Below are 26,321 nucleotides of genomic sequence, written 5' to 3'. Positions count from 1 at the left end.
CTCCATAAAATGCGCTGCACACATCTGAATATTTGGGTTGAAGTGTTCTGGAACAGTATTGTTAATACAACTTAAGCACTGATTTCTAGTCGTGTCCTCTTTTGGAAGGCCAAACAAAGTAGTTTCACTGTCACAACAAAACACATCACGGGCTAGAGTGTGCGGAGGCCGGAGGGCTTGCGGCAACCACATGTGACGACCCCGGGCTGGACTCCGCTTCGTCCACGGTGAAAGCCGATCCAGCGATCGACAGCGCAAAGTTGTAGTATTCCCTCAGCGACCAGCACGGATCAACTCCAGGCATGACGAAGCAGATATCGTCCTCTTTTGGAAGGCCAAACAAAGTAGTTTCGCTTTCACAACAAAACACAGTGACTCCACAACATGGCAGCAGCAACAACAATACTACAGCAAGAATAAAAGTTACGACTTCTTTCTTTGCGTGAACATTTGGGCGGCGTTATGCAAATCTTCCCACATCGTGACGTAGACGTGTGGGGGCGTGTTAGAACGAGCTGTTTTAGGTAGGTGTGGCTGACTCTTAACTTTTATAAAGAATATCTCTTTGGATTTGAGACTTTAGTCTTTGCAACTTTACAGATCTTCTTTATGCACCAAGAGCTTGTAACACTTCAGAGAAAGGAAAAATTGAAATCGCATCATATGCCCCCTTTAAGTTGACAAATGTGGAAAGTAAAAACTCAAAGTAGCCTAACTTATGACTTATACTTACCTTTAAAACATGAATCACTCTCAGTCTTTGGGTCAGTGGACATGATGCCATGTTCATATTAAAAAAATAAAAAATACAAATAAATGCCAGACATTAATGTTACATGAATGCATTGTATAATTAGAAAACACTTTTAGACTGTCTATACAATGTAACAGTCCCTGTCAGTAAAAGAATGATCCATGTCACAAATTCTTAGAAACTTTTTTTTTATCAGTCTGTTACAGCCTTTAGGATAACATAAGCACGTGCTTAAATTAATTTGAATTGTAAAACAAGTGGTTTATCCCAGTCAACAGTCAGGACATAAAAGTTAAACATATGGTTGCAACTGTGAATGAGGCCTACAGAAAACCTTTGTGTGCATGGGTTGGGTTTCAGCTTGAGGAAGTGTTGCGATCTTGCTGAACCATTACCAGCCTGGTTGTATTGACTGATTAACCCTTTGAGGAGAAAGCACTTTTAGCTATGCAGTCTGACTCTGGTGTCAATGCTTGCGGCTAGATTTGAGCTTTAATTCTGATCTAAAGGAAACAACATAAACACTGACACACTGCTATGCATGAAATGTTAACATGGCAAATCCACGTTCATTGATTTATTTACACAATGCAATAAAATGATTAAGGCTGGGTCAAAGTACACCACTTGTTACGATGCAGAGCTTATCAAGACATTTAGACAAAATGACAAACGCTTGACTTCATGCATTTGTTGAAAGAGGAAATAATCATTTATTAGATGTTTTTTTTTTTCAAACATGACATGTTAAGAATATTTATTCCCATCCTTAAAAAAAAAAAAAAGAGTTGTCAGTCACAAGTACGCTGCTCTACACTCTAGACCCGCTGTACAGGAAAATTTACTCAAGAACAAGTTTGAAAAGCTTTTTTCCCCCTCAAAACAGGGTTGGCTAACTTCATTTCTAAGTCAAACATCTTGTACACAATCCCTTAAACTAGAAGCAAGATACTTTTATTATGATTATCTTTAATAAACCCTCGTTCAAGTGATACCTAATTGTGGAGAATTTGAGTGCCTCATGCACAATAAATAAAGTTTCTGCATAACATGTAACTGAGTAACTTAGCTTCAGATCACAAATATTTGCAAAAAATAAAAATGAGTGGTAACGAAAGGGTGTGAAGATGAAACAACAGGCACTATTTGCTCACATGATTATTGCTGTTTGGCAGAGAGGAAATGCCTACCGTAAGCAAACAAACCAGATTAGCTCATCTCCAGCCCTTCAGTCTAGGAAAGAGCTGACCTGTTAAACAACAAATCTTCACACACAAAAGATGATGTACATTTTAGGATATTCAAAGATCCTATAGGTATTGGAGCTATAATTCTTCTCTCGAAGATTTAAATAATCCCAAATAAAAATGTATCTGGCTTGAGAGAGTAATTAATTGATATAACTTCATCCATGATGAATGTTATTATGATAAAGATGAATTAGAACATGCCCTTATGGACGGCAAATGTTTTTTTTGCTTGCTTTCCATCACAAATAATTAAAAACTAAATCAAGACGCATTTACTTGAGAGGGAAAATGACTTCAGATGTTAAGATATTAAGTCATTAATGTGGTGCCAGTGTGGTAAGAAAATGTATATTGTTTTCCATTTGAATTAATTTATTCTTTTTATCCCATTGACAAATATTTTTTTCTTGTTTTACGCATACACGTAATTAATTTGGATAATTTTATCAGAAAACAAGACTTAATTTCTTGAGAACTATAATGACATAAGATATTGAATCATGTTTCATGTCAATTTTGATACATTTTCTTAGAAAACAAGACTTGTGTTCTTGTTTGTTATTATACTTCTCAAGTAAATGCATATTTATTTAAACATTTTTAGATATTTACATGGCAAAATGTAACAAAAATATGGTGTAGGAGTAAGAAAATAATTCTTTGCAGATACTGAACAGTATTAGTGATATTTCACTCTTAGTTTTTTATTTGCCGACTGTTAACAAGTTGATTAAGACTTATCTATTATGCACTTGTTATTTCCTGTAGCGTCTTCCATAGCCGTCTCAAGCCAGTCTTTCTCCTGATCTGACTCCGACTCGCTCATCTCGGTGTCAGCGGCCAGCAGGCGTGAGTAGTTTATCTGGCGCTGCCGAGGAATCTTCCACTTGAGTACAGCAAGAGCGCTGCTCCACAAAGCCAGAATGACCGCTGTGCCTTGGAAAAGCACTTGGACCCCAAACTTTTGCACCACAAACCCAGCCGCCAGACTGCCAAACGCTGCTCCCAACTCCAGAGAAAGTGCCTCAAACAGCCTTAAAATGGTCTTTTCAGTGCCGGGAGTGGCGATGTCTTCGCTTTGCGATGTTACGGACCACCAGAGGGCGCCGGTGCTGAAGCCCGCCAGCAGTTGAGCGGGTATTACAGCCCACGGGCCCCACAGGAAGGAGTAATAAAGACACTGTAGGGCTAAACTAACAACAGCGAGTACTAGTAACCAACCGTGGTACTTTAGAAACTGGGAGAGATGGCCAGCAATTGGAGCAAAGCCAGTTTGGCTTAAGTGCGCCAAGGCTAAAGAGACGCCCATGTGGATTTCCATGGCACCGCAGTCCTGCATGTGCCATAAGAGGAAATCCGATACAGCGGAGTTCACCATGCCCATCAAAATGACAGTGACGGCACAAAGTATCGCCTGCAAGTTCCCACGCACCAATTGTAGTGCCTTAAAGCCTGCACTAGTGGGCCGCTCACGCTTGCGGAGGTAGATTGGAAGCAGGGCGGCTGTAGGGACGGTTAGGATCATAAATGTAGTGTAGGAGTAAAACTCCAATGTAGTTCCTGTAAGACAAAACAGACTGGTTACAAGAACTCCAACTGCACAGTTGCCAAAAGCAGCTCCAAGCTGCTTCCAGACCTTCACGCCATTATGGTGGTCGGTGGCGTCTACGAAATCCAAGTATTCGTAGAGTCCATCATCAGCCGTCCATTCCAACGGGGCGGCCATGAACTCCCACAAACCCATCACAATGAGAACCAGAAAGAACATCTGATGCTGGACATCCATAACTTTCAGGCTTCCCAGGAACTCAGTGTGAGGGTCTTCTTCCTGTTGAGGCTTCTTTACAGATCTCAGGCCTCTTGCTGACCAGTTGGAACTTACAACTGTGGTAACTTCAACAGGTTGTTCGGTACTTACAGATGTTTGGTTTATTGAGTAAACAGTAGCATTTGATTGCGATGGAATCGTCGCCCACTCTAGAATGGTGGTAGGATCAGTATCGGGTTGACTAGCGTTACACCGTCCACTTTCAGCTTGGATTCCTGTGGACGGAAAGAGCAGAAGAGTCAAAACCACCAATGCCGAGCTGAGCAGGGAGCCCACTATGACCGTCCGCCTTTTGTCGTACTGCCTGGTGAGGACGCTGGACAATGGGCGCCACACCAGGGCGAGCAGGTGCTTGGACGCCATGATGATTCCAATCATGGTAGCGTTGAGACCCAGGTGCCGGAAGTAGAGGGTCAAGAAGGGAAGGAGGCAACCGGAGCCACAGGAATGGAGGAAGTGAAAGACACCCGCCAGCCAGATAGCTCCCTTCACATTCCACTGCTTGCTCTTCTGCAGTGCTCCATTCTTCATCATGTTTGTCGACTTCAGTTAATGCTCTGTGTGGTTTAAAGAAAAAGAAAAAAATTCAATGGAAAAAATATATGCAAGTTTACAGAACAATGGTAAAGTGGTTGTATAAGATGATAAATGTAAAAAATAACAGTTTGTGCAAAAAAACAAAAACAAAGGTGTTATTATGGTAGTACCATGGGACTTTTTGTGGAATGTGTAGAATTCTTGTTCCATTCTTAGGTGCTATGTTATTTTAGACCAGGGGTGCCAAACTCACATCCAGAGTTTAGTTCCAATCCTGCTCCAACATACACATACCATGTAGTTTTCAAATAAGCCCGAAGGACTTGATTAGTTGAATCTGGTGTGTTTAATTAGGGTGGAATCTAAACTCTGCAGGGCTCCGGCCCTCCAGTCTGACACCCCTGTTTCAGCCCTGACACAGACTTTCAGTTGCATGCTATTATTTATCTTAAATTAAATATTAAATCAATACAAATATTAATTATATCTGTATATATGTGAAATTAAATATGCATATAACATTTTTATAAATATATATAAAAATAAATGTTCATAAACATGGTATTATATCAGTACTAAAGTAAATGATACTTTTTGATGGTAGAAAGTATTTCATTTTATATTTTCTATTTCTAATGGGTAACACTATTTTACACCAAAGAAAACAATGTACTATTGTATTTAAATGGTACTTCGAAGGGTTTCATAGAGTACCATGATATCATCATTGTATATTGCAACACATAACATAACATAACATAAACAACATAGGTTAATAGGCTCCATATGGAGCAAAACTGTGTCCAGCAAACCGCGTTTAAATGATATGTACACATCCCCTCACCATGATTTCCTAAAACAGGACACTTCTAGAAAATGAAACATCACATGAGTGCAAAGTTCATTAAAAGTATCTATTTAAAAATAATTCGGAAGAGAGCGTGCAGTCAGTGTATTGCAATTTCACAAAATGAAACCTGAAAGAATTCCAACAAGCAGTTTTAGCAGATGTTTTCTATACAGCCTCTTGTAATCCGCTTAAACTGGTTTAAAGAAAGAAAAAAAGACACGACAAACTCTCAGTAACAGGAAACTTAGCATCATCGCGCACCTGTTGTAACGCGTCACGAGATTGCTGAGCGTCTGCTTGGTTTGCTTGACAGAATATTGTCGATTAAAGTTTTCTTTGGCTTTTCATGTCCACACCGCATCCAGGTGAGGTGTAACAAGTTCCCTTTCGTGGAACGAGACACTGCGTCCTCTAGCGACCCCTAGAGGACGCAGTGTCTCGTTCCCCTCAGGGAACCATGGTTACATAAGTAACCCGAGACGTTCCCTTTCGTGGAACTTCGAACTGCGTCCTCTAGGGGTCGCTAGAGGACGCAGTGTCTCGTTCCCCTCAGGGAACCATGGTTACATAAGTAACCCGAGACGTTCCCTTTCGTGGAACTTCGAACTGCGTCCTCTAGGGGTCGCTAGAGGACGCAGTGTCTCGTTCCCCTCAGGGAACCATGGTTACATAAGTAACCCGAGACGTTCCCTTTCGTGGAACTTCGAACTGCGTCCTCTAGGGGTCGCTAGAGGACGCAGTGTCTCGTTCCCCTCAGGGAACCATGGTTACATAAGTAACCCGAGACGTTCCCTTTCGTGGAACTTCGAACTGCGTCCTCTAGGGGTCGCTAGAGGACGCAGTGTCTCGTTCCCCTCAGGGAACCATGGTTACATAAGTAACCCGAGACGTTTTCCTTCTCTTTACAAACAACCAATGACCGACCTCAGCGCTTAGAGCAAATTCTATTTTTTGAGTTTACATCTCCACCTTTTGGTGAGAGGATGAATTTACAGTATATTTACAGAATCATTTATGCTGCACGTTTAAGTCAACGAGTAATAAAATATATTACTTTACAGTTACTGGCAGTCTGATAAAAAAATGTCAAGAAGAGGTTCATTTACAGTAACAAGTCACAGTACTGTTTAGTCAGAGTAAATAAAAGTCGAGCGCATTACATTGTAAAATACAATATCCCAAATGTCCCACAGCACATTTCGGCAAATGTAACAGGTTTCCATACTTACATATTGCACACATTGTATATAATGCATACTGAAGAAAAACTAGGGTACCATGCTATTCTGATCCAAAATGCCTACAACAAATGCTGCATCTAAAAATGGCATACTTTCCTACTATACAGTAGACGAAAAACAGTGTGTGAAAGGAGAAGTATGTCCAAATTCATAGTATTCATAAAACAGTAGGTGAAAAGTACCCAGTTAAGATGGACACTTTGCTATCCCATGAAACCACGGGATGCAAATGATGGCGTAGATCACATGACAGTGACAACATGGCATATGTTGTATGTCCAGATTACATTCATAGCCTAGGCTACTACACACTTCTATACTATATAGTCAGTGTTGGGGGTAACGCATTACAAGTGACGCGAGTTACGTAATCAGATTACCTTTTTTCAAGTAACTAGTAAAGTAACGCATTACTTTTTAATTTACAAAAGAATATCTGAGTTACTTTGTCAAATAAGTAACGCAAGTTACTTTTTTCCAATTTATTGATTAACAGCTCTCCTGTCGCCATGTTGAGAAAAAATTAGATGTTACTGTATTTATAAATAAATATGCATATGCATTAATTCATCTCACTCACAAAAAAACCCCACCCACAGATTCAGTATTCCTCAAAAGGAATAAAAATAATGCAACTCAGAATATGACGCAAACCTCCAATAATTAAATGTTAAACCACACACATTACAAGTGACGCGAGTTACGTAATCAGATTACCTTTTTTCAAGTAACTAGTAAAGTAACGCATTACTTTTTAATTTACAAAAGAATATCTGAGTTACTTTGTCAAATAAGTAACGCAAGTTACTTTTTTCCAATTTATTGATTAACAACTCTCCTGTCGCCATGTTGAGAAAAAATTAGATGTTACTGTATTTATAAATAAATATGCATATGCATTAATTCATCTCACTCACAAAAAACCCCCACCCACAGATTCAGTATTCCTCAAAAGGAATAAAAATAATGCAACTCAGAATATGACGCAAACCTGCAATAATTAAATGTTAAACCACACAAATATCCTTTATGTATTTAATCCCATTCTATTAACCAATGTCTTTGCTTCTGACCTTTGATGATCCAGTTCAACCGTACTAATAAGCACAAATTACTCTAGACAAACATTTGTGTGTCTTTTTTTATTGCTGAAGTGCATTCTACTGTACGGACGTAAATGTACTTTCCCTTCAGCCTGAGGCTTATTCATTTCACTTTTGGTGTGAAAAGGCTTTTATATTTGCCAAAAATATAACTTTTTTTTATTTTAAAAACAAACAAGCAAGCCCTGTCCAGATTTAAAAAGTAATGCAAAAGTAACGCAACACATTAATTTCCATAAAAAGTAACTAAGTAACGTAATTAGTTACTTTTTCATGGAGTAACGTGTTAGTTAATGGCAAGTGTCAAATGAAAGTCTAAGTGCTTCCAAAGTGTTAAATTACACATCTGAGTATCATACAAACACTGTCATGAAAATAAAAAAGTAGTGTAAACATAACATTTTAAAATGCGGACAGCAGGACGTTTTACAAAGATCGAGGTCAGTTCACAGACATTTCAACACGTTCAAACAGTCTATGAAACATCATGTCTGTTCACAGTTCAGCAGGAAGTCATAGCCTCTTGGGGTTACATGTATTTTAGGCAACAGAGAAAAGATAAAAAGAGGAAATGCACACATACAAAACACTAAAAGCCTCTGAGAGGTAAAAAGGTTTCAGTTTGTCTCGTGACTCGAGCTCTTATATCATGAATTCGAGTCGTATTGTCATTGCTCAATGCCACAGAAGGTGTTGATTGGTAGCGTGATGGTCCTGTTGACATATTTGCCCAGCGGTTCACCTCCCTCTCCCAAACTGTACTTGGATTTTGTACTCGGCTGATGAGAGTATCCCGGGTCCAAGCATGGAGAAACTTCAATGCTGTGGGGAAAAGATGACATGCATGATTTCTCTGGAACATATGTTACACATAAGAGGTCATGTTGGCCATTAATAAAAGCAATACATGTTGAGAATTTATGTATAGAAAGGCATTATAATCGGACTCTTCACCTCTGGACATTCTTGAATGTTTTACGTGGGTCTTTATCCAAACATACTGTGAATGTCTGCTCCTCCAGAACTCTGATATTGGCGCTAACAGCTCTGAGTGAATGCTAGAGACAAAACAGGATTTTTACCTCAATATTTCATTCAAGATGACTAAATGTATAATCTGGAACGTTACAGAAAAACCACTCGGTTATATGTTCTACACGTTCACTTACTCTGCTGGGCCTTGTGGGATTCATATCTTGGAAACTTATGCTGACACTATGTAGACCTGTAGGACCAAAGTGCCACATTACAAACAAGGAAACCTGTGTTTTTATTTCTTTTCCTCATTTAAAATATGTATCAGTAACTTCTTGTTGGTGAAAATACATTGTCAGTGTAAGTCTTTAATAAATACTGCCAGCCAAGAGTGTGTTATCATTAACTAAAACTAAAAGTTTATATATATGTGACATACTTCTGACTCTGCAGGAAGGCAAGACACTGATCAACATGCCACTCATCGGCAAAGACATTCCCATATCCTTTTCTCTGCCACTTATTGAGGCCTAAAGAAATGTAAATACAAAAACTTTTATGACATAGATTCTGTATTGTAAGAACACTAACTAAACTTCATGCAATTATTTTGCATATTATTTTCTGCACATAAAGCAAGTATTTAATTGAAATTTGTTTTTATATATATTTTTTTTTTTGTGAAAGATTTTAATACTTTTATTTAGCAGGGACACATTAAATTGGTAAAGTCATATCAAATACCATATCAGAATGATTTCTGAAGGATCATGTGACACTGAAGACTGGAGTAATGATGCTGAACATTTAGCTTTACATCACAGGAATAAATTACATTTTTAAATATATTCAAATAGAAAACATTTACTTTAAATTGTAATCATATTTCACAATATTACTGTTGTACTGCAATTTTCATCAAATTAATACAGCCTTAGCATTCTTTCATTTGTAAAAAATCTTACCAACTCCAAACTTTGAAATGGCAGTGTACATTTAAAAAAATCTAATACTAAAATGTTAAATGTTCCCCAAAAATATCAATAAAATACTTACCTTTTTATAATTAATTGACACGACTGCACCATGAAATTCTTGTGGGTTGTATTTTTTGTAACGCACTGAACCTTTAAGGCAAAATTGATGGCAAACATTTAGTAAAAGCAGATGAAAAGTGCTGAGATATATGATGTAATTATATGATGTATTTTAAAACATTAGAATGACATCAGCACTTTTAATTGTGTCTTTAAATGTGGCCCTGCAGCGTTTGACCTCGGGAAAGTCCATGGCGAGTTGAGCCACAAACACCTCCTCCACTGTACTGCTGCTGAGGCCAGAGAAGCAGATCTAGACATGAGAACAAACAGACATTCACCTTTTGTCATGGAAAACAACCTACAATCTCCACAATCATGACAAACTTTTGGTAAGCTCAAGGATAATTCACTTTTCACGGAAGTATTGATTCATTCACTAAGACAAGAAGATAATCATTGGAAGATTCAATCTAACCTTGACAGAGTAGATGGGAAGGTGCACCGGATGCTGGCTGACACGCGTGTAGTATGAGATGATATCTAGCAGGAAGGTGTTGGGGTCCGAAGATTCACTCTGAGTTGACTTCTACAATGCCATCAATTAAGAGGAAGGTTAAAAAACTCCCTTAATCCTTATATTATATATATTTATATATAGCAAGCACGTAGACAAGCATGTTCTCAGCTTCAACTCCACACACATAGAAATTATACAGATCAACTCTCAGGACCAGCAAAGCCTCCTCCTCTGCTGTTGTAACGGGACTCTAAATAAATCATTTAATTTTAATATTTTTACCCTCATTTATATTTTATTCTCATTTATCTTTATTTGCATGTGTATTTCCATCCCAAATGTCATCCATGTAAATGTCATTTCATTTGGCACATAACTTTAGATAGACATACAGACATATTGAAACTCAAAAGGTGAAAATAGAAAAAATAGCAACACATACATTTTTTACTCCATTCTTCAAACACTAGGAAAAGATGTACAGTAACCATACATTCTCTAGCTGCTCAGATGCTTTAGAGCTCTCAAGCAATTTCTTGCTCTTAAAAACAGAGGTATGCTAATAGATATGTTGACAGGCAGGTAGGAAAGCCAATTAAAACACTCGGACCGAGCATTTTGATTGGACGAACATTTCTTTGTCCTACGCCTTCCCCAGAATATATAAATACAGATAAAGACATTTAGACCACTTAACTTAATGATTGCTATCGGGATGTGAAGAGACTTTCAACCAGCATAACAAAAATGTTTCTGAAGACAATCACCTATTGCACCTTTAACTGCTACAATGACATCAGTTAAGAAGAAGGTTAAAAAACTCCCTAAATCCCTATATATTTATAACAAGCAAGCAAGAAGCATGTTCTCAGTTTCAACAGACACACAAAGCCTTCTCCGCTGTTGTAACAGGACTCAAAATAAATAATTTAAATATTTTTCCTTCTCATTATTCTTTATATTGTAAATGTAAATGTCATTTCATTTTATCTATGCAAGATGTAAACATACATCTTGCAATGATTATTTTACATTTATTTATTATTGGAAAAAAATCGGATTTAACAATGAAATTTCATTTATTTTCCCACATATTTATTCCATAAAAGCACTTAAAATATTTTTAATGGAACTGCTAAGGATCCAGAATACATCAAATGAACTGGAACCAGAATTATTAAATGCTAAACAATTCCCATTCATATTGTGGACTCTTCAAAAGTGTAATAATTACCATCTGGGCCAGTTTTAGAATCATGGCTCCCAAACCGTTGATATTACAGTCATACCACGGATCCACGCTTCCCAAATATCCTGCCAATGTCAGCATGTCTTCAGGAGCACCCTCCTGGGAAGCACATGCATTACAGTGAGATGTCATTGCTGGCGTTTTTTTTTTTAAAGGAAAACTAAAGCAAAATCTATTTTACCTGAACAGGAGAAAGTGTCTGGTCAGTCACTGGAATGTAATACATCTCCATATTCACTCTCTTTGTCAGCAGCAGATGTCGTGCCTCCCTTTTCCTGAGCATAAACATATAAATTAGCCTCATACTTTTTTAAATGCAAAGGTAAAATGTGTAAAAGAATGGATGAAAACATCTTACCGTATAGTGTGGAGAGTCTTGGCGAGCCGTCCTAGCGTTCTGTCGTCACCCATTACAAGGATCCGAGCCGTGAGGTTCCTTTCCTCTTTAGCAAGGCTGTATCCTCCATTTCCCCTAATGGCCTCCATCATGAGTGTCATTCTGTTGCCAGCTTTGGGACATCGCACACACTGCCTCCTGTAGAAGGAATGAGAGCTGCTCTGCTCCTCTGGGAGCTCTGCTCCGCCCTGAGACTCCAGCATTATAGAGGAGAGCTCACTGATGAGCATGTCTCCCTCTATGCCACTGTCCGTGGAAATGGTGGACATGACCGAGTTACGCTTCAGGTCATCCTCATCCAGACAAGCAGAGTTTCGGTCCGCAGGAACCATCAGTGCAAAGTTAACCAGCTCATTCCCTGTTAAAAAGAAAAATGTAAAACGCACCATGTTGGATCTGTTTTATATGGAAGCTTATTTCCACCATGGAATAAAAATATAATAAAAAAATTATATAAAAAAAATTATTATATAGAGACTAAACTCCATGAGGGAGGACATGCTACCGACTGCAAATTATATAAAAATATGTAAAAATAATTATAAAAAAAAAATAATTTTACATGCAATTCTGAGAAAAAAAGTCAAAATTATAAGATCACAATTCTAAAACTCACAATTCTAAGAAAAACAAAGGCATAACTTAGAGTTTATATAGAGTTTACATTTCACAATTCTCATTTTTTCCCTCAGAATTCCGAGTACACATTGCGGAGTTCTGTTTTTTTTTGTTTCCACCACAAATACAAAACAAAAATGGGCACTTTTTATCTCACAATTCAGACTTTTCTTATAAAAACTACATTTTTAAAAAATATCTCGCAATTGTCACACACACATCTCACAATTCTGTGAATTCTAAATTTACATCTCACCATTCTTTTTTTTTCCCAGCACAGAATTAAAAATCAAAATAGTAATTGCCACATTTAATCTCACGATTCAGACTTTTTCTCGCAATTGAGAGTTTGTATCTCACAATTTCGACTTTTCAGTAAGTTCCCGTACCACACACATGGAAAAACTCATTACATTTCATGTAATTTTACAGTAAAATGATATCTTAATTGTACAGTTTTTAGAAGTAAAAAAGAACAAATCAATGTATAATTTACAGTCAAAAACGGTAAACTGATATTCCCAGAATTTTCTGTTATGTTGTGAAACTCCACATTTTAAAGTATTTTGTTTAAATAATCATGTCTCTTAATAGTTTTTGTTTTTAGTTATGTACATTTGGGTTTTATATGACATCTGTTGTTTAATGAATGTTTTATTTAACTGCATTATTTAAGTGTCACGTGTGTTACTATGATGTTTGTATGAATGCACCTTCTGTATATTAGTATATACTTCAGCTTGTGGGAAAGCTACTTATGATGAACTTTGATTCTTCATGTGGCTTTCTTTTTTTTTACCACCTGCATTATTATGGTGGTTGTCAGTATGTTAAAGGTACAAAACAGATTTTAGTAGCAGTGTGCGTTGTTGAATTCTACATTCAAATTTTCTTGTTTGTAAATTACAGTTTTATACTGCAGAATTTACAGTTTGTTCTGTAAATGTGTTTACAGTTTTTTGTATTTTTAACAAAATTGTTTTTATTTTATTATCTTTTTACAGTGTAAACTTGCAGTTTATTAATCAGAACTGCAAAAAAAAGTCTGAATTGCGAAATGCAAAGTCGCAATTACCTTTTTAATATATATTTTTTCTGTGGCAGAAACAAGCTTTCATAGTTTTAAGGGTACAAGCATTTGTTGAAATAACAGCAGTTGAGCTCACATATCTCATCCTCTTTGGTCCAGACATGGAAGCTGACCTCAGGACTGGGCAGCTGAGTTTCTACTTGCGAGGCTGGACACGACGGATCTAAACAGACCAAACGTGTGAAAAAAACTGTTTGAGTTTGCTTGAATTAAATAGTGTCTTACTGGATTGTGGTGAGGACATTTCTACCTTTTGGAGCAGTAAGGATGTCTTGGTAGATCTCTTGCAATCTTGTTTTGTACTGGTTATCGTCAGACGCTCCATCTTCTGTTCTCTGCTCTAGGATGGTGACGAGATCCTGGAAGTGCAGCTCCAGCTCTTCACCTAAATGCTGAAATGAACAAAATACACACAGTTATTTAGAGCATAGGATTTTCCAGCAAAGACTTTATGGACATCTTAAAGGATTAACAGGTTCAAACTTCAGACTCATCCCATGTGATATCTTGCTGCGGGTATTTTTGCTACTGAAATTTGATTATATAATGTTTTATACATGTATATATACTAAGAATGTAATTTAATTTGATTATTTTTACTGTATTTTAAACATTACATAATTATACATTTTGTTCTTTAAGAAAATGTTATATACATTATACTATAATTGAGCAAAAATGCATTAAAATGATCAAAACTGACAGTAAAATCACAAATTTACACTGTTACAAAAAATATATATTTCAAATAAACACTGTTATTTTTAACTTCCTATTCATCAAAGAAAAATGTATACACAAAAATCTTAAGCAGCACATCTGTTTTCAACATAGATAATAATAAGAAATGTTTCTTGAGGTCCAAATCAACATATTGGAGTGATTTCTGAAGGATCATGCGACACTGAAGACTGGAGTATTGATGCTGGACATTCAGTTTTGCATCACAAAAATAAATTAAATTTTATATTATATTAAAATAGAAAAACAATATTTTAAATTGTAAAAATATTTCACAATATTACGGTTTTAAATTGTTATAATACTTAACCACTGTTTCTGCTGTATTTTTGATCAAATAAATGCAGCCTTGTTGAGCATAACGTCTTAAATTTTTTTTATACAGACTTTTAAATTCTATAGGATGTGTATTCTAAAATAAAATATATAACCGATGTTTTTAAACATGCACAAACCTCTAGAGACTGTGAAAGCTGGTCAACCTGGCACTTTTTTCCAAATCCAGATAGCATTGTGTGCAGTAAAACTCTGCGTTTGTAGATCAACGGGTCTCTACCAGGGTCTGCACACTCCACGTCAGCCTTGAGCGCATTCACCAGAGACAGAGGAAACACAGCAGGATCTACAAACACAAACACCCTGATGAAAGAAAGATGGAGAGAGAGTTGCACACAGTGAATACAAAGACAATGAAATGCATTTATGACATTAAAGACATTTATGCATTTATGAATAAAACAATTAATTGTGGAGTGGGCCCAGACATTTAAACTTCCTTCTTGTAAAAAGACATGATAACAGATTCAGTTATCATGTGACTGAAATAAAAAGAGAAATGGATCCCACAAATCCAAGAAAATTGTAAATGATTCACTGTGGTTTGACTTACTGACAAATGTGGGCAGAATTTAAATATGGAGGTGAAATGGGTTATTAAGAAGAGTCTTTCGCTAACAATTACAAAAACAGATTTGAATAATATCGGATTCAGAAACAAGCAACCATTTTTTTCATGAAAGGATAATAAACACATTTTCAAATATTAATGCAAGTTGGAGAGGCTGCAAAACAGAATCATACGATACTGCTCAAAAGTGTGGGGTTGGTAAGATTTTTTTCAAATCTTAATTAAATTTTTTTTATCATATAAAATGTTTTTATAGTGTTAGATGTTTTTGTATAGATGTTTTTAAGTCTCATATGCTCAACAATGCTGCATTTATTTGATAAAAAAACTCAGACTGCAAAACAGTTCACACAGCTTCTTTATTTAAAAAATAAACAGTAGAAATAGTAATATTGTGAAATATTATTATGATTTAAACAAACTGTTTTCTATTTAAAAATATTTAAAAATGTAATTTATTCCTGTTATGCAAAGCTGAACGTTCAGTATCATTACTCCAGTCTTCAGTGTCACATGATCCTTCAGAAATCATTCTAATATGCTGATTTGATGCTCAAGAAAGATTTATTATTGTTTATCAATGTTGAAAACAGTTGTGATGTTTAATATTTTTGTGGAAGCTAAAATATAAATGATAATATAGAAAATATAATTAATATTAATCTCTCTCTCTCTCTATATATATATACACATACATGCATATATATATATACACACACACACACACACACACATATATATATATATATATATACAGTGCACAGCATAAATGAGTATACCCCTTCTGCATAAATATAAAAGATGTACTTTCTTAATGATCACTAATATAACATAGTAATCATATACTTAATAAAAACAACAAAATATATGGCAATATTTTCTGTAAGATAAGTAAATTAACTCATATACTTAATAAAAACAACAAAATATATGGCAATATTTTCTGTAAGATAAGTAAATTAACTAATTTTGTTTAAATGAAGGATTGCAGAAATGAGTACACCCTCGATTTAATTCAGAAAATGTATAATATTCTAGTACTTAATATGTCCTTCAGAACTTAAAGTATACTGCTCTGACCCTTCTTGGCACTGAGCGTACATGTTCATGACAAATTTTCACATATGTGCTGTTTAACTCCTGGAGGACGACCTCCTTAAACGCTTTCAGGAGGGTGTACTCATTTTTGCAACACAAGATTTTATATTCACTTTGATAAGAAAATCTTATTTTGCTGAATAATTTTGGCATTCTTCTTTGGTAACTGATCAAGCAGGCTTGTTGGAACATTACATCTCCAAAGAATCCTAACATGTCTTCTAAGTAAAGAGTAATTGCTGAATTTGTTAAGTTTTAGAGGGGGTGTACTCATTTATGCTGTGCACTGTATACAGTATATATATATTTTATATATATATATATTTACTGTCACCTGTGATCAATTTAATGCCTTTAATCAATTTAATAAGGTATTAAAAAAATCTTACTGTAGCCAGAATTTTGAACAGTAGTATGCGAAATGACGAGAATATTAATAACCTGGCATTACACTTACTTCTCATGGTGTGGATAAAGACCACTGTGTAGATTGTGTTCGGTGCTGACTCTCCTCTGATACAGTATTCCTGGAATAGATTAAACATACCACCTGAAGAATGTTGCAAGATGGGACTAACGAATGAAATGTGCATATGAATAAGCTAGAATCAAAAACAGAATATTTGAGTCCTGTCTGTGGTAAATTTTCTGAATGTCATAAATTTGATTTAGAGTAACTGTATTCAAACATGCTATCTCCTCATGTGAATGGTGGTTAGTAAGAAATACTACTGTAAACAAAATCAGGTTAAATTAGTGTATCTTACTGAAAACGAAGCTGAAAATTACTCCAAAACTCCAGTTTAACATTTACTTTGATACATGGAAAGCATCCCAGTTTAATTCTGATAAAAAGTGCTAAAAAACACATAAAGATTAACACCAGAAATACTTTTATTGCTTTAATGTAACTGTATATATTACCTGGTGCATTTTGTTCCATTTTCATCTGCCTTGCATAGTAGAGAGCGATTGCACAGTAGGGTACAGGTAACCTAACTAAACTTTTCAAGCAAAAATACATCCTTCGATATAGATCTTCTGGAATAAATACAGACTGAAATAAAGCAGAAAACCTGATAAGTAACATGCATCACACATGGCTGAAAAACAAACCAATCATGTTGATTTCCAGTTAAGATACAACGAACTGTTCCTGCAATAACAAATCTGTCGGGAACTTGCTTACAGATGCATTCAAAGAACAAACAAAGCACTCGCAGACGCTGCAGAAAAAAACAAAGCTAGAAATCTGACCTGTAGGACTGTGTAGACAAGTGTGTGAAGTAAAGGAATAATGCGAATCTTGGAATCGATTCTCTCCGCCTGGAATAAATCAAATCAAAGGAAAAACCAGCTAATCATTCATTGTAAAAATCTTTAGATGTTCTGCACACATCTTTGATGTCTATAACGTGAAAGAATAATTGAGGAACAAACCTTTTCAAGCTCTTTTATGAGAACCCTCAGAAGAGGGACACTGACAGATGGATTTTTGTCCACCCTGTTATGCAGAGTCCATCTCAACATGCCTACAAAAAAATACTTTTTTTAAACTATATGTAACAATACAACATATAAACTTGAATTGTGTATTTTTTGGTGCATTTTTGGTCTTTTTTTGGAGCTTGGCAGATGTGATTATGATAAACTGTCATATGGAGCTCAACAAGAAAAGTCTTCAAAAATGCTTAGCAAACAGGTTTGGAGCGATAGAGCATTTTTGGGTGAACTCCTCCTCTTAAAGGTGGGGTATGTATTTTTTCAAAAATGCTTTAGAAAACTGAGTCGGGCCGAGTACCAAAACAAACTTGTAGCCAATCAGCAGTAAGGGGCGTGTCTACTCATGATGTGGAGGAGAGAGCGCTCAGTGCACAGGATGGACATTAGCCGAGCCGAGCGACGACAGAAAGATAGAGATGGCAGATAAAAAACAAAAGAGGAAAACGTCTGCGGAACAAACGAAGGCTTACGATAAGGCAAGAAGTAGGACCCGTGTAAATATCGGATCAGCTTTCCAGCGCTGGAGAGAACTCAAGGAGCGGAAGGCCTGCGATCGGGCGCCGAGGTTGCTTTGTTTCTTCTCGATAGGTGAGTAACACCGTGTCTACACCGGATGCGATAGTTGTCGCGTCGCAACAAAGTCGGTCTACATTGGATGCGACAAAGCGACCGTTGAAAATCATTTGAAATTTGTGTCAGTACGTCACAAATAAAATGCGGCAGCAGTTTTCTGTTGGGGATTTGTCGTGCCGTGCCGTGTCCAGTGTAGACAGCATCACTGATTATAATGAGTTCTATAGTATTTTGTAGCTTCGCGCCGCTCGCTTCCGGTGTAACATTGGTTTTGCTTTGTTTCACAGAACTAATCGTTGCCTGTGTTGTGTACGTATGTGTGGGGCGGAGCTATCAAAATAGGGGCGATGCCCTTTTAGGGTAGGGGCATGTTTGTTTTGGTGATTTGAAATAACATTGGCTACCAGAAATCACTTACCCCACCTTTAAACAAGGGAATAGCATATTTTGTTTCATATATCCAGATTTCAAACACATGATATCTTCAGGCTATATAACACATTTTAAAGATATCAAATGCATAGATTTGTATTACCTTTTAGTTTAGATTGTCATAGTAAAGCAGGTACCTTTATTGCAGGCTGATCCAGCCTGAGGTTCACAATCCAGCTCTCGGAGGATGGAATGGACATTGTGGTAGAGACTAGACTCTACGACTGAGGACACGCCACCGACTGCAAAACACAGCTCCTTTAATCCTCATGTAACATGAACAATTCAGTTTGAAAACTTCAGTCTTTAAATAGCAGATTTAGACTTTTATGAAGAATTATAAATATATACACTACTGTTTAAAAGTTTTGGGTCAGATTTTTTAAGTCTCTTATGCTCACGAAGGCTTCATTTATATCAGGGGTGGCGAACTCCGGTCCTGGAGAGCCACAGCCCTGCAGAGTACAGCTCCAACCCTAATTAAAACTCACCTGCCTGTAGCTTTCTGGTAACCTTTCAGACCTTGATTAGCTTGTTCAGGTGTGTTTGATTAGGGTTGAAGCAAAACTCTGCAGGGCTGCGGCTCTCCAGGATAAGGACGTTCGCCACCCCTGATTTATATGATTAAAAATACAATAAAAATAGACTTAATGCAAAATATAATTACAATTTATAATAAAAATAGTTGAATATATTTTAAAGTGTAATTTATTCCTGTGATGCAAAGCTGAATTTTCAGCATTTATGCATGAACAGTAATGTACTATAGTAATATATGGTACTATAGTTAACTCCCATAGTTTACACTATTAAATAAATATTATGCTATGGTAGGTGAAATAAACTACTAAAATTCAAGAAATCCAGGCTATGCAATACAACTGAAATAAACTTAAATCTTTGACCATTTTAATATCAATATCAAACCCTCAGAAATAATGTTTCCGTGCAATAATAAAACTAACGCAATGCATGAAATGGAACTCGGTAATCTATAACAGACTAGCAAGTGTCAGGAAAGAGTGTTTTTAGTACATGTTTCTTCCATGGTGGGGTTCACAGCTCAGATAATATCCACATGACATGAACGAGTCAGTTAGAAAGGTCCTTCATGTCTGCAAGCACAAAAAAAGTACAGTCTAATCAAAAATTATTCAGACACCATATATCATTTTTGATATTTTTTTTTTACTAGTGGGTGCAGGACACTATAGTACATTTATGTAAGTGAGGATAGCAAAATAAAGTAAATTGTGACATATTATACCCAAAAATTCTTCATACAGCGGACTACCAGTAAAATTGATTAACATTTGGGACCAAAAATTATTCTGACACTTTGACCCGACCATGTTTTGCTTAAGTGTTATCTGACATTATCAAGATGAATTTGCTCTGACACAGTTTGACTCTGAGTTCTTGTCATATTTTATTACCATTTTCTAAACTATAGCCAATAAACTGTGATAATGTGTGAAATGTTGAAGGTGTCTGAATACATTTTGGTTTGACTGTATCACAATGCACATAAAACTTTAGAATGAACTTGATAACACGATTACTTTGGCATGATATACTTTTTCTGCATTTTATGCCCATTTCCTGCATTGAGATTACAGTGTGTCGATATAGAAAGCACAACACGGATGCAGAAAAGACCCTACAGTTCTTGGCACAGGAAGCAGTATTCAAAGGGGTGAAAACCTCAGGGGTTTTCATGTTTTGAGAGAAATTTTGTTATTTCTTATAAATCACACGTTAGACATAACTATATATTTTCATTTAACAAATTAATGAGCATAAAACGCATTAAATCAGTGATTCTCAATAACAGGCCGCAGATCTGTACTGATAGGGTCGCGACTGGCAGGGCAAAAAAACTATGTGAAATGCAAATAATAAAATACAATTAATCACACAATCTTGCACAGGATAGCAAAATAAACAAGCAACACTTCCCATATCTTTTGTTGCGCATGTCAATGACTATACGGTACTTTGCTTTTAATGACTAATGCTGATACAATACTTAACCTAATGTTTGTTCTGTGTGTTCAACTAGTAAATCACACTCTCGTTGTTTATGCAGTTCTTTATTTTAATAATTTTGCATAGTGCTGGGCCTATACAGTTTATCGTACTAATAAACGTCATGTGTGATTTTAATTCAGTTTAATTCACTTTTATTTGTATTGCACTTTTCCCCATACATTTCAAAGCAGCTTTACAGAAAATGACTGGTTCTACATTACGATTAAGAGTGATCCATATACACAAGTATCCACAAGTATTGTCCACATGGTAGAAATGTACAGTTCTAAGATTATACAAATTATGCAGCTAGTTAACGTCACATATTCTTTTATAAGTATTCATTTATTTTAAGGTTACTTCCCTATACTAAGCATTTTACCATTGCATTGGGTCGCCACTTGATGTCCAACTGAGAACAACTGCACTAAACAACCTTATTTTTCTAATTTTGACACTCTGCAAAGACAGAAACAAATACTTCTGCTTTCTTCCAACCAAAAAATAGTACATTTTTATAAATTATTCTTTGATTATTGTTGTATTATCCACACAAAAATAATGTGCAAAACAGAAATGCACAGTAAATTCCTACCTTCTATGCATAAAATCGCTGTTCCTACATGTGAAACTGTGGTAATCCAGGTCCTCGAGCGAGAGCAGAAGGTATTTGAATAATCTTGACAACAGTCTTGCTCATAAGGAAGTCTCTTTTCCTGTCAGATCATCTGTATGAATGCCTGTACCTGTGCTAAAAGGAAGAAACAGGCACTTTAATGCCTAGACATTCAAATGCTGTCTTTCTCTCTCTTACAAAGACAGACTGAAGACCAGGCTCAGTTGGTTTCCTGCAATACAAACGTGTGGCTAAATGAAGCTAAGCGGATATTTTTAGACTGTCGTTTTTTTCACCTTTCACTAGCGTGCAGAGCAGAAAGGCCCACATCGCTGAGAAACCCATGCTTGTCACACACTGCAATAAATCACCTCATAGTAAGCTGTGGTTTTAGAATGCAAATAAAAGGACATAAACACCTTTATGGAGGCCAGAACTTGAGCTCCACCCAATATTGCATTTGATATGAACTGAAAAGAAAAGGGAACTGCAAGTGAGTGATATAATGATCCAGTGCGTAATCTGACTATATGATAATAGCATGCAGAACCAATACAGATCATTTACAGGGCCAACGACACAGATGACCCCTGATGAGGAGTTTCAGGAAAAAAAAAATGAATGAATGAATCTATGAATAAAGAAATCTTCAGTGTCATTCAGACATTCACCAAAAAAGGATGTGGTCATTCTGGCTTCACTATACTGACCGATTCAGTGCTTACAGAAACAGAATTGAGGACAATGGTGAGTTAAATAATTACCCACATGGTGATTTCAAACATCCGAACATCCGAGTCACGTAATATTTAAAATTAGATCTCTACTAATTATTGACAAGAGATAAAATCTCCCTAAATGCCTCCTATGACCAACTCAAGTAGCTCCATGCTGAAAAAAGAGAGAGGCTAAAACCAGCCTAAGCAGGTTGGCTGGTCTTAGCTTGTTTCTGGTCTCCCAGCCTGGCCAAGCTGGTTTTAGCTGGTTGGACCGCTGGACTCCCAGCATGTCCAGCTAAAGAAGTGGTCAAAACCCCTTTAAAACAAGCCTGCAAACCAGCTATAACCAGGCTGGACGACCAGCTAAAACTAGCCAACCAGCTTACATGTACATGTTATTTAAATTTGGTCCAATATTGACCAAGAGCTGTTAAATTTAACATTTTATACACTCAGTCATTTCTGTACTATAAACTCCTTTTTGAAATCATGTTTATTTCCTTATTTCCTCTGAACGAATGCTTCAAAAATGATTGCGAGCAACACTTTCTTTTTACTTTAATAAATATATTATTTTTTTAGCCCAAATATTGTGAATATATAGCCTAAAATATTTTAGTGTACGTGTTTTATATTTAATGTTAAAAATTAATACATACAGTTTAAATGACTACATTGTCAACTAACGAGATATTTTAGATCCGTTATGGTGACAACATGTTAAGCACCTTGACCTGAGTTAAACAAACAAATTATAGGCCTAAATAAATCAATTTACATCGCCATAATTTTACTAACAAATGAGAATAAGTTTGTTGGAGGCAGATTTTTGTGCCACGAGCTTTACTAAAGCACGTTTTGAACGTTCGTAGAACACTTTAAATCAACTTACCTTTGTTTGTCTGATGCAAATCCGCTTCAGTTCATTCACACTTTATCGATGAAAGCGAAGCGCAGCACGTATGTAGTCCCTGCCCTAAATTAATTAATTAATTAAACAAACAAACAAAAAATATTTAATTTTCTTCTCCTCTTTAGCAAACCAATAAAACCATATTTGCTTTCTATGATTACAGACTCACCAACCCTCATACCTCAGTCAGATGCACATAAAAGGAACAACTTTTTGTATGTCTGCACACAGGTCTTTTATGCGAGGAAACGGTTTACTTCCTATTCATTTACCACAACACTGTTTCACTCTGTAGTCAGAGAACTCCTCGAATTTGGCTTTTATGTCATGACTGTAAGTCTAATTCTCATTTCACTCCAAAATGAGAAAATAAGGTGCTTGACTAATGACAGTCTACCGTACCATATTTTTACATGCACAAAAAAAAAAGAAAAAAAAAAAAAGAGAGAAAGAGAAAAGAAAAACCCCATAGGCATAGGCAGAGTTATGACATTACTACCAAAGAGATAAAAAAGAAGTTTATCTGTGACATTAAGCTTTGCTAATGAAAAAGAGGACATGAGAAACTTGACACTTACACGCACAGGCATTTCCTGTTTTTAGTGATTCTAAATTGACCTAAGTTCTATATTTGTGCATTTCACCTGTGTGAGTCATCATTGGTCAGTCATCATAAAAAAATCTATTGTGCCTACATGAATCGAATAAAACCCAACACTGATGGAAAACTCGAAAGTATTTTTGTACCACGTAAGTGGGAAGCAACCCACAACACATCAGTGCTAAAATATAGTCTGTGTAATGATGTGTTGCAGCCAGGGCCGTCCTCAGCTGACGCGGGGCCCGGTGCCAGTTGCCGCACCAGTTGCACCCCCCTAAGGACGGCCCTGGTTGCAGCCATAGTTCCAGGGAATCTCAATCTTAGTATTTGAGACAAATTTAGCATTACATCACTTGCTCACCAATTGGATCCTCTGCAGTGAATGGGTGCCGTCAGAATGAGAGTCCAAACAGCTGATAAAAACATCACAATAATCCACAAATAACTCCAGACCATCAATTAATGTCTTGTGACGTGAAAAGCTGCATGTTTGTAAGAAACAAATCAGTCACAAGACTGTAATTGATGGACTGGGGTGGTGTGGATTATTGTGTTTTTATCAGCTGTTTGGACTCTCATTCTGACGGCACCCATTCACTGCAGAGGATCCATTGGTGAGCAAGTGATGTAATGCTACATCTCTCTGTTCAGATAAAGAAACATCTACATCTTGGATGGCCTGAGCATGAGTACATTTTCAGCCAATTTTCAATTTTGGGTGAACTCTCAAACTGAAATATAAATTAAAATGTCATAAAAAAAACGAATTATTGAATAAACTGAAATATAAAAAATAATAATAATAAAAAAAAAATCAGACCTCAGAAGTCATACATTCTTTGATATTCGAAGATTTGGACACCATTAAAGACTTTAAGCTAATAAAAGTTATAAACCTGCTATTTCTCTGAGACCTGTGATGATGACATTATTCTAGTTTGTCCATGACTTCAGCACCAAGGACAGTGGCGAGAAAAACTGACACGCAGGATAAGAAGTATAACATTCATCTACTGCCAAGAAATAAAAAAGCACGTGTGATCAAACTGAGTCTTTTTAGAAGATGAATAGGCCCTACTCATGAATTTGTTGCTCTTCACCGTTCTGTTTTTGTGCTTTCACTGGACCTGCACTTCCGCTGATTGAACACACAAGAGTGAACACTAATGATTGTTCCTTGCTTAAATCTTTACTGCTCTTCTCTTCATCTTCACATGCATCACAAATCCTCTCGTAAACACAGTTGCCTGCAAAAAACAAGACATATTTTTAACAAGCTTATTGTTTTAGTCAAATATCAACTTATTGAACATCTGTGTGCCGTTTACATATGGCCTAACGTGAAAGTCTGAGCTACACTACAGTATTAGCAGTATTCGCTTGAAACGTAAAACTACGGAACACAAATCACACACATCTTTGAGCATCATTTTCAAAAAATGACAAAAAAAAAAATTTTTTTGACATTTCCTGCTTGATAGAATCTTATAAAATGGCAAACGAGTTGGGAACTGCCAAACATTAAATGCCACGCAGAGTTTCTATTTAATTATATTACAAGTCAGCTACTGGAGCATTTATATGCCTACTCAACTCTCATGCCTGCACTGTTCCAGAACAACCGTCAAACATAAAAAAAGTGAGTGACTACTTTTATACCACGCGGTGTCGCTGTTTCTTTATTGTGAGGAACGGTAAATCAACAAGTGTGTACTGGACACGGTGGGTGGCCGACAGCGGGTTTGCGTAATCAGAACTGCGTCTGGATTTTAATGCACATTTATGATGTGCATATGCGATTTATTACCGTTTTCACAGATTAAACGTCGCATCCAGTGAAAAGGTTTTGGGTTTACAACTCAAAATGCAATGAACAACTTTGCTTTAGTGGAACTGCAAAGTTGCAATCTGCATGCAATGTAAATTAGTTGATCTATCTATCTATCTATCTATCTATCTATCTATCTATCTATTCCATCCATCCATCCATCCATCTATCTATCCATCCATCCATCCATTCATTTTTCTTGTAGTACTTTATTTTGTTAAATTACATATTTTCTGCTGTTTTAATATAAGAGTGATTTAGTGATTTGTTATTTAGCGTTTTTTCTGTTCTAAACAATATTTTAATTAATTTTATTTATTTTTTTAATAAAAATACATTTAGTTTTAATAAAAAATATTCTCTCTCTCTCTTTATATATATATATATATATATATATATATATAAATTAATTTGCTCAAAGTTCGATTTGTATTTATAACAAAAAGTTTTTTTCGTCCAAAACTGATGTAAATAAACAGTTTAAAGTTTTATTTTCCAGATAGTCAAAAGTTCCTCTATAATGAACAATAACTCGAAATGCAACTACATAAAAACGTACATTAGAATTCCATTGTGCTTCTTGCAACACACGGGCAATAAAGCAGGCGCACATAGAGAATGGTAAACGACTGAACCCCCTATTGAATTCAGGCAGAGCAGCAGAAAGAGAGAAGGACTGAGCTGCGACACTCAGTCACAGAGAGGCAGAGGTGTGAATGAGTTAGGCATTAGGCAGAGGAAGAAAGGAAGCCTTGGAAACTAATAGCAGGTTTTCTGTTTCATATTGGTTAAAAAAGTGGAGAAAAGAGATTACAACATATCCGGGAGAGAGAAAAGAAAGGGAGAGTACCCTATAATTTCTTTTTTAGACGGGTCTGCCATACTTCTCCACCCGAGCAAAGAGGTAAAG

At 36.2% G+C, this 26,321-nt stretch overlaps 4 protein-coding genes across 7 annotated transcripts in view; 1 reads left to right on the top strand and 3 right to left on the bottom strand.

The window, feature by feature from the left end:
• The window catches only part of LOC107563352 (extracellular superoxide dismutase [Cu-Zn]-like), a 2,990-nt gene extending 2,206 nt beyond the window's left edge, over positions 1-784 (bottom strand). The window contains exon 1 of the mRNA XM_016248205.1: positions 734-784. Within this exon, the coding sequence (XP_016103691.1) occupies positions 734-784 (51 nt within the window). The remainder of the gene's footprint in view (positions 1-733) is intronic.
• Positions 785-2,651: 1,867 nt separating this feature from the next.
• On the bottom strand, positions 2,652-6,749 carry LOC107563357 (major facilitator superfamily domain-containing protein 6-like). Of its 4 annotated transcripts, none has more exons than XM_016248212.1 (2): positions 6,643-6,749; positions 2,652-4,389 (listed from the first exon to the last, which is right to left on the bottom strand). In XM_016248212.1, exon 2 carries the CDS (start codon positions 4,364-4,366, stop codon positions 2,735-2,737), a length of 1,632 nt encoding a protein of 543 aa, XP_016103698.1. In that variant the 5' UTR covers positions 4,367-4,389; positions 6,643-6,749; the 3' UTR covers positions 2,652-2,734. The 4 variants fall into 4 exon arrangements, with proteins under 4 accessions (XP_016103698.1, XP_016103697.1, XP_016103699.1 ...); XM_016248211.1 differs by lacking the exon at positions 6,643-6,749 and adding an exon at positions 5,481-5,601; XM_016248213.1 differs by lacking the exon at positions 6,643-6,749 and adding an exon at positions 5,347-5,404.
• A 1,098-nt stretch (positions 6,750-7,847) lies between these two features.
• Positions 7,848-21,695, bottom strand: LOC107563351 (phosphoinositide 3-kinase regulatory subunit 6-like). Its single transcript, XM_016248204.1, has 19 exons — positions 21,647-21,695; positions 18,841-18,945; positions 17,636-17,727; positions 17,453-17,521; positions 17,120-17,252; positions 16,653-16,722; positions 14,646-14,829; positions 13,700-13,841; positions 13,526-13,612; positions 11,703-12,099; positions 11,526-11,619; positions 11,330-11,443; positions 10,054-10,164; positions 9,774-9,888; positions 9,595-9,665; positions 8,978-9,068; positions 8,733-8,788; positions 8,518-8,621; positions 7,848-8,385 (listed from the first exon to the last, which is right to left on the bottom strand). Exons 1-19 carry the CDS (start codon positions 21,693-21,695, stop codon positions 8,232-8,234), a joined length of 2,238 nt encoding a protein of 745 aa, XP_016103690.1. The 3' UTR covers positions 7,848-8,231.
• A 4,566-nt stretch (positions 21,696-26,261) lies between these two features.
• The window catches only part of LOC107563365 (netrin-1-like), a 60,949-nt gene continuing 60,889 nt past the window's right edge, over positions 26,262-26,321 (top strand). The window contains exon 1 of the mRNA XM_016248225.1: positions 26,262-26,315. The gene's annotated coding sequence lies outside the window, so the exon portion shown is untranslated. The remainder of the gene's footprint in view (positions 26,316-26,321) is intronic.

Source organism: Sinocyclocheilus grahami, unplaced genomic scaffold (assembly GCF_001515645.1).
Source record: "Sinocyclocheilus grahami isolate Dianchi unplaced genomic scaffold, SAMN03320097.WGS_v1.1 scaffold870.1, whole genome shotgun sequence".
Classification (NCBI taxonomy): Eukaryota; Metazoa; Chordata; class Actinopteri; order Cypriniformes; family Cyprinidae; genus Sinocyclocheilus; species Sinocyclocheilus grahami.
The sequence above is the reverse complement of the archived record's forward strand: the minus strand, read 5'-3'. Positions and strand labels throughout refer to the sequence as shown.